Source organism: Protopterus annectens, chromosome 16.part0 (assembly GCF_019279795.1).
Source record: "Protopterus annectens isolate FY-2018-M chromosome 16.part0, PAN1.0, whole genome shotgun sequence".
Lineage (NCBI taxonomy): Eukaryota > Metazoa > Chordata > Ceratodontiformes > Protopteridae > Protopterus > Protopterus annectens.
In genome coordinates, this window is record NC_056750.1 from 201,889,411 (window position 1) to 201,902,701 (window position 13,291).

General features: G+C 36.8%; 1 protein-coding gene across 3 annotated transcripts in view; it reads left to right on the forward strand.

Annotated features, from left to right (window-relative positions):
* The first annotated feature begins 357 nt into the window (after window positions 1-357).
* Window positions 358-13,291, forward strand: part of LOC122790982 — a 477,132-nt gene continuing 464,198 nt past the window's right edge. For 2 of the 3 annotated variants that reach the window (XM_044058704.1, XM_044058705.1), the window contains exon 1: window positions 358-1,854. In XM_044058704.1, coding sequence (XP_043914639.1) covers window positions 1,780-1,854 — 75 coding nt within the window. In that variant the 5' untranslated portion in view covers window positions 358-1,779. The remainder of the gene's footprint in view (window positions 1,855-13,291) is intronic. The other variant, XM_044058706.1, reaches the window with a different exon arrangement.

Below are 13,291 nucleotides of genomic sequence, written 5' to 3' on the forward strand. Positions count from 1 at the left end.
TGGCGACGTTTCCAGACTGAAAACCGCTCTTACAGACCAGACTGCTTCGACTGTACAGATATACATTGCTGCGTCTGATACCCAATCCGGACTGACAGGCTAACAGCGGTCCTCCAACGGGAAAGAAAAATCATTTTTATTACTACTACCTTCTGCTTACCAACATAAAATCCCTACCCTTTCTACTGACATATTCACGCTGAAAAAAAAAATGAAGGCGGGGGTTACTTCTGGGGCAGGGTCAGCATATATTAGCAGCTGCATTACAATTGGTCATGGCCTAAAATGACTCCGCCTTTGAACAGAAGCACGTGGTTTTTGTATAATAATAGCAAAATAAATCGTGACGTAATTAAGCATCGTTGTGAAGTGTCACTGTCATCCAATCGTTGTGTAAATCACTAGGGTCACCGACTGAATGCATGCAGGTACTGGTAAAGAGTTTTTATTTTCAGATTTTGCTGCTGCTAGTTATATTGACTGTTGGCCAAGCAAGGAAAAGGGTGGTTCGTTCCTTATTAATCTTGTAGTCAAAGCTGCAGAAAACATTTCTGATCTTGCAGCAGCACCGTTCTTCTTCAGCAAAGGAAGGACTCATTCAGCTCGTACCCAAGTCAGGAATCGAACTAGAGGCAATCCGCTAAGCAGTCTGACACCACCTGCTTGCAGGAAAATGAAGACTGGCTTCTTGCCACCTAGAATAAAACAATCAGCAGGAATAACAGGTTTAACATTGTAATAGTTGATGCTGTAGCAACGACGTAAGGGAGGAGGCTACTTGATTTTTCAGCTTCACGTTACATATTTAGCAATTATGTGTAACACAGTAATGCTTACATCTTTTCTACTTTGGAGTTTTCTACAGCCTGTTCATTCTAAAGTTTGCAGCACCATCTAATCCCAAAGCCCTACCACCCAGCACTGGTATGTTACCAGAATGGTAGACGGTTGGCTTATCTGTTAGCCTGTACAGTCATTGAACTGTTTCAGAGCTTCCATCAGCTACATGGTGGAAACCTTGAAATGACTTATGGTCTCCCTACAAGAAGATGTGAAGAATTCAGTGTGTTTCTTTGATCTTGAGCGTCTTTGAGTAGCTAGAGTTTGCTTTGTTTGGCTCATTGTCATGTCTTCCTGAATGGTGTGACAAGCTAGATCTGAATACTCTGCTTTAGTATATTGAGATATGCCTCATCCGGATATATGAGATCAAAAGGAGAGTTTTAAATTATTTGCTTTCTTTACCTGGATTAAATGATTTAAAAAAACAACTCATCTTCCACAGGTGGTTCATAGTGAAGTGACATAAGTAGGTCCTCAACAGTTGGAATCATTATTTATTCTTCTTGCATTGCACTTAAACATTCTATATGTTTGTGGAAAGGCTTGATTATGGGTGACACCCCTCCTGCAGCTCCTTTTTCTGTGCATGTGTTGGTGACCAAATTCTTCAAAAATTTAGGGGTGCAAGCACCTTTTTAAATTGTGTGTAATAATTTTTGTATTCAGTACCAAAGCTGTGTTCTTCTTTGGAATGGATATCTGCTTGGATGCCTAAGCCTTTGTATAGATTTATTTTCTTATCCTAATTACTAGGCCTACATGCTTCAAAAAGTTAATTTACAAGACACCACCGGCATCATCTTTACTTGAAGAAGCAGTTTTCTAAAGAAGAAGTTTAATCTGTGATCTTTTGGATGCTACCAAATTCTTTGTGAACCCTTCTTTGTGGATTATGTTCACTATTTGCCTGAAATAGGCACTGAATTTTGAGAAAGAATGAAACAGAAACACACCAAAGATACAATCAACTTAGCATCAACATGCACTTCAGAATCTGAACAGGAGTATGAGGTAAATATCCATACATTTTAATAAAATCTCTGGCAGATTAATTGTTCAATAGTTTCTTAAAAGAGAATTTACATGGTGCAGGGGAATAAATTGTTCAAGCAGATGGCTGCTAATACATAACCTGTTTATTTCTGTATAAAGGGTTTATTAATAATGAATTTTATTCTATATCCCATGGAAACTGAATATGCAAACTACTTTTTTGATGATGGATACAGGCATAGCCATTCATTATTTTGTGGTGTGTCACCTCTCACCACTGATATTTGCATCACATTTTAATGCAAACAAACTAAAAGCCATATAGTATCTGTAACATCGTTAACTACAGAAAATCTTAATGACCTGAGTTTGATTCCCAAAACTTTACCCATGCACTTTTTTCACTTTGTGTGAGTGTGTTAACCGAGTAGAGATCTGAGTATAAGTAAAGGTGATTTTTGTCTGTAGAGGCATAACTTATTAGCAAAGGTATAACCCCCAGCTGGTACATTATTAAGAGAAAGGGTACATCTATGAGCTTTCTGAGGATTGACGCTATATGCTTAGACCTAGATCCAGCTGCAGTCCTAAGGTTGATTTTCATAGTCACCATTTGCCTGCTGAGTGACTCTCAGCAAGTCATTTAACCAGTCATTGCTCTTGGATTACCCTCGGCCTGTGAGCTTACCCAGTTAATAAATAGTTACTTATTTATCTGTATACCAAATATATCAAGTGGAGTCATTTAAAATGACCAAATCAGTAAAGGAAAATGTATAATCGGTATGAAATACTGTTTGCTTATCCGTTGTTTTCCTAAACCTTCATACTATCCCAGTGTGATTTGTTAGGAAACGCATTTTACAAGTTATTCTTGAATAATTCTGATGTCACATTTGTGCAATAATATGTTTTCACATAAAACAGATTTATGCTGTTTATCATGAATAGTGAGTGTGTGTCTGTCTGTGTGGCGAGAAGATGAGGAGGGTTGTAGTCATGTGAATACTGTGATATTTTCTGCCGTGTGAGGTATTATATACAAGTACTATTTAAAAAGAGCTGTATACCAAAGTACGGAAGTCTTTTTTATGAATTCTTTCAGCATTGTGTGTGTGTGTGTTAGTTTCAACCAAGAAGTAGAAATAAAACCTGAAAGAACATTGATGGTAGAAGGTTATGATGATGTACGAGTTACTCATTTTGGTTTGTGCAGTGATGTGTGTTTCTTGGTGAGGGAAAAAGAACATATACATAAGCAGCCTTTGTAGCTTTTAACTCTACTTACTACTTTCATTTGAGTTTTAAGTTTACTTTGTTTTTCTAGAATTGGGTTCCATGTTAGTTTTGACCTAATATTTTTTTTTCACTCATTCTTAAATCACTTGATCGTTTCAGCATTAACCATTTTTTATACCAATGTGTTCAACTTGTCCACCATAATTTTTTGTGAAAAAATTCTTCCCCACATATTCTTTGCTCCCTCTCCCTTCAGCTTTGCCTTCTGTACTTTTAGGTCCTGAAACATGCCTTGGAGGGGAAACTATGTTCTTTGTGCTCTCTGATCCTCTGTATAGGGTACTGATACATTTGAATTATCATGACAGTTGAGGTGGTACACATTCAAGATCCTTTAATTTGCCTTCCTTTGACCTGTAGTATTGTAATTAAATTTGCCTTTTATTTTAAAAGTCATGTACCTTTTCTCTGATTTCTATCAACGTCAGACGTTGTAGCTGTCTTGCACATAGGAATTATGATGTACCTTTCCTTAAAGGGGATGCCCAAACAAGCAGATGTAGATGCAATTTAAAAGTTTAAGGTGGGTGTCTCAGTGGAAGCATGGAAGTATAAGTTCTCAGAAAGGGTGGTACATAATTGAAACAGTCTATGTGAAGAGAAAGTACAGTCAAAAACATAATACTGTGAAAATATACAGGGCAAATATTACTTCACATGAGGGGTAGGAAAAACTATTGATTAAGTAGGATTTGTAGCTTATCCAGTGGATGGGGAAAGGGCAGATTGAAGGCGGAAGTTATAAACTGCTGTCCATATCACTTAGTGACTCCTAGTATCCCCTTTGCCTTACCTATTTTTCTTGTTGCATTATTGCCCTTCATTGATGTTGACAGGGATTATGGTCACATAATTGTTTTTCTGCCTGGTGCACGTGATACGGACTCCCCACCTCTTGTACTGGTCTATTATGGGGTTCTTAAGTTTTCTATGCCCTCTACGAATTACAGTGTGCCTTTATAATCTTTTCTACATGGACTCTTGTTAGGAGATTGCTTTTTTATTATTTTGGATGAGTTTCTTAGATCTATTTCTCAGTTCTCTGCATATTTAGCAGCTGGTTTGGGTTTTATTGTTTTGCCAATGTTTCCATGCTTTATCTCTTTGTTGCACAAGGTTTGGTGTTTCTAGTTATCCAAGGGACTGGGTTTGCCCTGGCACTTTTTTCATAATGGGGCAAGAATATTGAGGATTGAAAGTAAGAACTGAATTCTTTGACTGCCAAATATGGAGGCAGTGTTTATAGAGACGACCAGCTGATTAGATTAAATGTAGCAGTAAGTGAGATTAAATTAACATTTTTTGAGGTTTTGAGCTATGTTATTAGTGCATTGGTTTTGGAGCAATACTGAATAGCATATGAAGGGTTCTGATCATTTAATGTCTCAGGTAAGGTACCTACATCTGAAATGTTGTCAGAGGCATCTGTTAATATCAAATCAATAGCTGTATTCTTGTTTCTTTTTTTATTAAATGAGAATTAGTCAGTTATAGGAAGACAAGTCAGTTGTTTGCAGATTAATGGGGTTTGCATTTTAATTTTGGCCAGTCCAGTTGTAGTCAGCCCCTACAATGTTTATCAAAAAACAATCAAGAAAGTCTGGTAGCTAACCCAAGTTGTGCAATAGCTAGAGGGGCAGGAAAGGGGAACACTCTAAGAAGGTGATCCTGTCCTTACTTGCAGTAACTAACAGCGGTCAAAACAGGTTTTGAGAAAAGGTGGTATTCTAACACGTAAACTGACCCAGAGGATGGCTTTATTTTTTCATGCATTGTTTTGCTTCCTTTTTCTATCTCTATCTATCTTGAGGCACAGACTGCAAGTGTTACAGGATGAATCATAAGATCAGATAGGCAGATGTTAGAAGGGTTTTGAACAGTGGCTGAAACAAACCTTCCCCCTGGTATTTTCTTTAGCTAGAATTGAGATTTGTAGTTCCCTCTTGCCTGGTGAGCTTTTTGTAGGAGTAGATGTCACATTGTCCATGACTGAAATCATGGTTTATTATTTCTATGTTTTGTACCTAAAACTAAAATACATTTGAAAGATTTCTGCTCAGAAATTGATAATTATTGCTGATGTTCCATGTTGGAGAGCTAAAGCTGTTTCACTGAGTGTCCTGGTGCTAGGTCAGGTGTACATTTGTTATATTTGTTTCCAGGACAATTTTTTGTATAATACTACTACCTTCCTTATGAGCAAGTTCAATGAAGTTTCTTTTAAAGCATTTATCAAACTTCTGTTTTGCTGCTTGCACCTTAGTGTGCTCTAACTTGGCACATGTTTTTCAGGTCTTCATCTTCTGGGAATAACTCAAATGACTCACTGAAGTAACTGGCTTGAAAGGGTAAAGTGCAAATCAAAAATGACATTTGACTAATACTTAAAATGTAAAATAAAACGTGACCTAAGACAGTCTTCTGAAATAAATGGAAAATTAAAAAAATATAGTTCAGAGCACCAAGGAGTTTAAAACTGTAGATTTTTCTTTTAAGTTTGCTGATATAGAAGGGAGACACTGAAGTTAAAAAAGAAAAATGACACTGTTTAAAAGATTACATTCTTACTTGCCATCCAAGATTCTTTAGAATCTGCAGCTCTTTGCACACAGTTTTTCAGATTCAAAAAATCTGCCCTTTATGGGACTGGTCTGGTTTGTAAATATTAGTCTGCTTTTAATAGTTTTCAGAATTTCACTTAACACTATGTTTGCTGTTTTTAGATATGTCGTTTTTTTGTTTAGAATGTATTCCAAATCCTGCTGGTATCTTTGGTTTTAAGCCTCAACCTTTCGTAGACTCAATATAAATGCAGTGTCTCGTCCTTATTATAGAGTGGTATACTAGCAGATATTTTTGAATGTTTATTGACCCCAGAGTTATGTAAATGTGTTCTCTGTAGAATTAACAGTTGCCCACCTTGTAGCCTATCACACCTGCATAAGCTATTAAGGTTCTTACCTTTATAGTTATAATACATTTTCTATAGAAAGCTACTTTTGTGCTAAATGTAAAAATGTGTAAACGCGCATTAGACAGTTTTACCATAATTATTTTAATTAATAAATACTTATACAATACTGTGCTTGTTTTATTTGGCATTCATGTTTTTTAGTGTGTGTGTGTGTGTGTGTGTGTGTGTGTGTGTGTGTGCGTGTGTGTATGTGTATTTCTACTGGACTGACCAATCAGATTGCCAAGTACATGTGCATCAAATATATTTTTTGTAAGGGAGTAAACTAGTAAGGACCAAGTAGACTTCACATTCAGTCACATATACCTTCTCCTTCACTGTCTTCAAAACCCCACTGGGAGCCATTTTCCTCTCACCACTTATTCCAACTTATGATATAAAAAAGCCTCTGCATTCAACTCAGTCATGGCTTCAACAAAAAAGTCAGAAAGCAAAAAATCATCAGCCCCCATTTTCTACACGAAGTCTGAGTATAGTGTGAACTGTCGCTGTCTCTCTCGATTCAATGTCACACTCCTGCCTTATTCGACACTCATGCCTGACTTGCAGATCTTCTTTCACACAATCCATCTACCTCTTTGCTGCATATCTTTATTTCTTCCCACTTCATCCTGTCTGTTCCAAATCTTCTTCAGCAGATTGTCTTCTGCTTTTCTGCACATGTGCCTGAACCACCGTAATTTGTTCTTTTTGATCTTTTCTGTAATTGGAGATACTTTGGCTTATGCACTTATGTCCTTATTTCTTCATCTGTCCCACAGTGTGCATCTTACCACCCTTCTCAGACACTTTATTTCCATCACCTCTAGCTTCCTCATCTGCTCTGACTTTACTGCCCAGGTTTCTGTACCATACAGTAGTACAGGTTGCACCACTGACTTGTACACCTCCTTTTCAGCTTCTTTGGCGTTCTTCTGTCACAGACTACACCTAATACTCTTTGCCAGTTGGCTCAGATCCTCTTATTCTAGCTTTGACGTCTTCATTCAGACTTCCCTTCTCCTCAACCACCCCTCCCAGATACTTGAAGCTATTTTACCTGTTCCACTGTCTTCCCTTCTATCTCAGTTCTCAGCTTGTTTTGATTTCCCCAATTTGCTGCCTTTACCACTGTCTTATCCGTGCTTAGTTTCATCCCATGTGCCTTCAGTTTTGTATTCCATTCCCCCTATCCTTTGCTGAAGTTCTTGCTCAGAGTCTGCCTGTAATGCCACATCATCTGCATATAGTAACTTTGTTGATCTGTCCCCTCCAACCTGTTTGTTAATATAGTCCATCACCAGTATGAACGGCAGTGGGCTCAGAGATGAACTCTGGTGGTGCACACCCACTCCCACTTGGAACCCCTCTGTGAGGCTGAACACTGTTCGTACTTGAGTCATTGGTTCCTTGTACATAGTCTGCACTAATTCTACCAATATTTCTGGGACTTCGAACCACAGCAGTACTGCCCTAATCAGCTTTTTTATAGGTTCATAGTTTCATAGGTAGGTACTAGGCTATTGGCCCTAGGGCTGATATAAGCATAGCCAAAAAGGTACCCTGGCTTTTGCCACCCAAGAAAATTATTTTCCTGTGCCCCTGTTGAGCAGAGCCACAGAAGTGATTCCCGGGGTGAATTTCCTATTTCCCATCCAATCATCAAGATTTTTCTTGAAGAGTGCTAATGAGGAGGTTTGTTTGATATAGATAGGTAGTTTGTTCCAGAGTATGGGAAGTCTCTGGGACAGGAATCTATCCCTCCAGCATGTTCTGTTTATTGTGGTGACAAGGTTTATAAAATATGTCTTTATCTGTAATATGATATTCTGTAATAATATTGTGATATCCCACCACTGGACCAGTAATCAAGGAGCCTCACTCCTCACCACTAGCACCAGTGGGGGACATACATTGGGAGGATGACAGGTATATACACACACACACACACACACACACACACACACACACACACACACACACACACACACACACACACACACACACACAGTATTTCCAGATGCAGCTTTCTACATCAAATGAAGTTTCCCTTAAGAGCACATAGAGACCACAGTCAGTCCGAGGCTAGTTTTTCCCTCTTTCTCCAGATCCCCAGGAAGACTCCTCTCTGGCACAGCTATAGAGTTGAGATCTCAGCTGAGTGGCCAAGCCAAGACCTCCAACACTCTCTCTGTCCAGCCAGTGCTTTGTGTCCCTGCCGAAGTAGCTGGTACACACACTCTTGGAGATTTGTTTTACACACACACACAAACACACACACACCTGGGAAAGGCTGGCACAGGTTTACTAGCTATGCCCCCTTCTGCCAAGACTATAAGGTAGTTATTACTGCCACCAGCCAACTCTTTATCATCTACTTTAAGGCCCTTAACAAAGGGTGCCCAATCTTACTGTGTAATGTTACGATCAATACAAATGGTAGTTTGATCAAGAGCAAGGCTATTGGGAGTGGCTTACACAATGTCACCAAATAAATATGCCAGTACTCTAAGAACTTAAATATCTCTAGACATACCAGCCACAATGAAAGGTTTAAATATATTTAATATTAAATATTAAAAGAACAAGAAAATGTTGAAGTATATATTTACAGTGACAGCAGAGTTCAAAATTACAGGAAATATTTAAAACAACATTGCAGGACATGAACCAAAACCTCCAAGACCCCAAGCAGGAACAGTATCAAGGCAAAAACCAAAGGAAGTTACCAAAACCAAGGGTCCACGACAAGTAATACCAAAACAAATTTATTAGCTGCAACACTAAGCGCTTTCGTCACAAGGTACAAAGACTTCTTCAGAGTGTTGCAAGTGAGAACAAAACCCATACATATATAGTAACATTCTAAATCACATGATATGAACACATTCCATTTACTTAATCAGTTACGAACCATTTTTAAAAAAAACACAAAAGTTCAAAAACATTTAAACAACATTTAAACTATAAAACTTGTTGCCAAAACATTAAAAAAAACAATAAATAATAAAATTTACACTTGATAAGCTTTCAATTTTAAAATACTAGCAATAGAAACTTAGTCATTAAGTCCAGCTGATCTACATGCATCAAGCCCGAGTTGCCAATGCAATTCTCTAGCCTCCAAAATATCTTCCCATGGACCACCTCTAGGGTTAACTGTGACACAGTCCGACCCAAAAAAGTAAAAAAAAAGTGGTCACCATGGGAAAAAACATGCTTAGCTAAAGAATTGTTCAAGTTGTTTTTCCTAATACTTAAAGTACGTTCGTATATATGTTTCCTTAGCTTCCTTTTAGTTTTTCCCACATAGTAGCATGGGCATTTTTTGACACTTGGCTAGATAGATGATACCAACAGAATTACAGTTACATGGAAAAGAACTCTTAATAAAAATACCATTAACTGTAATACTGTCACCTACAACGATGTGCCTATACTGGGCACACCTTACACATTTTGTAGTACCTGTTTTTTTTTTTTTGTTGGACACAACTTTCCAAAGGCTATCACCACTTTATAATAAATTTTTAATAGTACTGCCCTTTTTATACACTACTGAAGGTTTTTCGCCCAGTTTATCCATTACCCCGTGAAATAAAGTAAATACTTCCAGGTTTTTGTCCAACATTTTTCTAATATTAGTGTCTTCAGCATAAAATTGAATTACCAAACTAGAAGTAAAATCTTTATGAGCTACACTATTTTTCTTAGCTACCTCCCTAATGCATCGAACATTAGACCTGACTAAGGGAACTATGAGGCGATTTTCCCTTTCAACCTCAACACTAGTTTTACTTGAAAGTATCAAATCAACATGATAACCCCTATTTTCAAACATCTTATGTAAGTTGTCACACTCATTAACAAAAATTCTGTCATCGGATATCATCCTTGCCAATCTAATAAATTGGCCCCACACAATTCCTTTTTTTTGGTAGTACGGGTGACAACTATGGTAGTGTAATAAGCTGTTACAGTAGGTTGGTTTCCTGTGGATAGTAGATTCAATCGACTTATTGGAAAAGTCCTTAATAACAAAAACATCCAGATAATTAATGGAATTAAAATCCATACTGAATGTAAATTTCAAAAAAGGTGTAGTAGAATTAAGAAAGTCAATAAAGGGGGAATATCATCACTATTGCCTTCCCAGGCAATAAAAATGTTGTCCAGGTATCTGGTATAAACTTTCCACTGAGGAACCTGGAACTTTTCAAACAACAAATGTTTTTCCCATTGCAGTAATACAATATTAGCAAAGATGGGGTCCCATGCGGCCCCATTTGCTACCCCTCTAATCTGGTGGAAATAATGCCTGTTAGTGCGAAGGAGCAGTGTCATTAATCCAGTTTTATCTTTGCCGTTATTGGTATTTAAGAAACTTGTTGAACAAGATTTCAGGATGTTGTTGAATGAAACCAGACATAATTGTTTTTCAGATTTAACTAGTATTGAACACAAATTGCTACATAATTTAATTAGTAACAAAAATGTGAGAACAATGAAGCCTGACAAAGTGGGTAGGGTTGTAGTAATGGACAAGGTCAATTATGTTAATCGTATGTTTTGTTATCTGTTCAGTGGTGATTTTTATGAAGAGACGTCCTTGAACCGCATACATTGAACTTATATGAAAACTGATTATTTAATTAAAGATTTGTTTGATCAGGGTCAGATCGACTATATGGTCTGTGAATTCTTGCAACTTAAATTTTCTGTGGTTCCTTCTGTCTTTGGAATTCCAAAGATGCATAAAGATATTAAAGACTCACCAATTAGCCCGATAGTTAACGCTAGTAGTTCTAAGACCCACCCCCTTTCTAAATTCATTGATCTCAAGCTTAAAAATGTGGTTAGTGAAGTTGAGTATCTATGCAAAGATTCTTGGGATTTCTTATTAAGGATTAGGGATATTCCTTTTTAGATCAATTGATTTTTTTTAACCATTGATGTGGTAGAACTGTACAATGTTATACCTCACGATGTGGGGTTAAGATGGTTTAATGACTTTTTAGTTGAGTCCAATAAGTTTGATGCTGATGAGATCTATATTTTGAATGTGCTTATGGAAGCTGTATTGAAAAATAATTTTGTCTTTATTGATGGGCATTATTTCCACCAGATTAGGGGGGTAGCGATGGAGGCCGCATGTGCCCCCGTCTTTGCTAATATTATATTACTGCAATGGGAAAAACATTTGTTGTTTGAAGAGTTCCAGGTTCCTCCGTAGAAAGTTTATACCAGATACCTGGACAACATTTTTATTGCCTGGGAAGGCAATAGTGAAGATATTCCCCCCTTTATTGAATTTCTTAATTCTACTACACCTTTTTTGAAGTTTGCATTCAGTATGGATTTTAATTCCATTAATTATCTGGATGTTTTTGTTATTAAGGATTTTTCCAAGAAGTCGATTGAAACCACTATCTACAGGAAACCAACCTACTGTAACAGCTTATTACACTACCATAGTTGTCATCCATACTGCCAAAAAAAAGGAATTGTGCGGGGCCAATTTATTAGATTGGCAAGGATGATATCTGATGACAGAATTTTTGTTAATGAGTGTGACAAATTGCATAAAATGTTTGAAAATAGGGATTATCCTGTTGATCTGATACTTTGAAGTAGAACTAGTGTTGAGGTTAAAGGGGAAAATCCCCTCATAGCTCCCTTAGTCAGGTCTAATGTTCGATGCATTAGGGAGATTGCTAAAAAATAGCGTAGCTCATAAAGATTTTACTTCTAGTTTGGTAATTCAATTTTGTGCTGAAGTCACTATTATTAAAAAAATTTTGGACAAAAACTGGGACGTATTTACTTTATTTCAAGGGGTAACGGATAAATTGGGCGAAAAACCTTCAATAGGGTATAAAAAGGGCAGTACTATTAAAAATGTATTAGAAAGTGGCGATAGCCTTTGGAAAGTTGTGTCCAACAAAAAAACAGGTACTACAAAATGTGGCAAGGTGTGGCCAGTGTAGGCACATCTTTGTATGTGACAGTGTTACAGTTAATTGTATTTTTATTAAGAGTTCTTTTTCATGCAACTGTAATTCTGTTGGTATCATCTGTCTAGCCAAGTGTCAAAAATGCCCATGCTACTATGTGGGAAAAACTAAAAGGAAGTTAAGGGAATGTATATACGAATATACTTTAAGTATTAGGAAAAACAACTTAAGCAATTTTTTAGCTAAGCATGTTTCTTCCCATGGTGACCACTTTTTTATTTTTTTGGGTTGGACTGTGTCACATTTAACCCCAGAGGTGGCCCATGGGAAGATATTTTGGAGGCTAGAGAACTGCTATGACAACTCAGGCTTGATGCATGTAGATTACCTGGACTTAATGATCAAGTTTCTATTGCTAGTATTTTAAAATTGAAAGCTTATCAAGTGTAAATGTTATTATTTATTGTTTTTAATTTTTTTTTATGTTTTGGCAACAAGTTGTATAGTTTAAATGTTGTTTAAATATTTTTCTACTTTTGTGCTTTTTTTTAATTGTTTGTAATTGATTAAGCAAATGGGGTGTGTTCATATCATGTGATTTAGAATGTTACTATATATGTGTGGGTTTTGTTTTCACTTGAACACTCTGAAGAAGTCTTTGTACCTTGTGATGAAAGCGCTTAGTGCTGCAGTTAATACATTTTTTTGGTATTATTTGTCATGGACCCTTGGTTTTGGTAACTTCGTTTGGTTTTTGCCTTAACATTGCAGGACAGTCTTAAATAAAGAAAAATATCTAAGCTATGCTTTGCTATTTTCCTGACTATATCTAAGAGAATTACTATACCCTAGTACACTAGCTTAATTAGAGCAGCAAGCAGATGTGTGGTGAATGGGTCTTCTTGTCAGCTCCAAAATGGACTACAGAATGCAGAGTCTCTCTGAGAAAGTTCTTAAATTAATATCTCAAATATTACTGATGGGATAGCTTAGTTCTACATAGTTCTAGACATTGTGTCTGTTACTGCACTGAAACTGAAAGATAACATCTTTTTATGGACTGCCCATAAAGTAATTTAATTTCAGCTATTTTTCTGAAGTTAATCTTCTGTATTCCAGTTTCCACTTTTAAAATATATACATCAAAACAGCTATAATAGTGCAAGTACATTTCTGTTCTATTCCAGTAGGCTGTGGTTACATTTTCAGCACTTTGCAAAAACTTTTTCAACACACACTTCTGTACCAG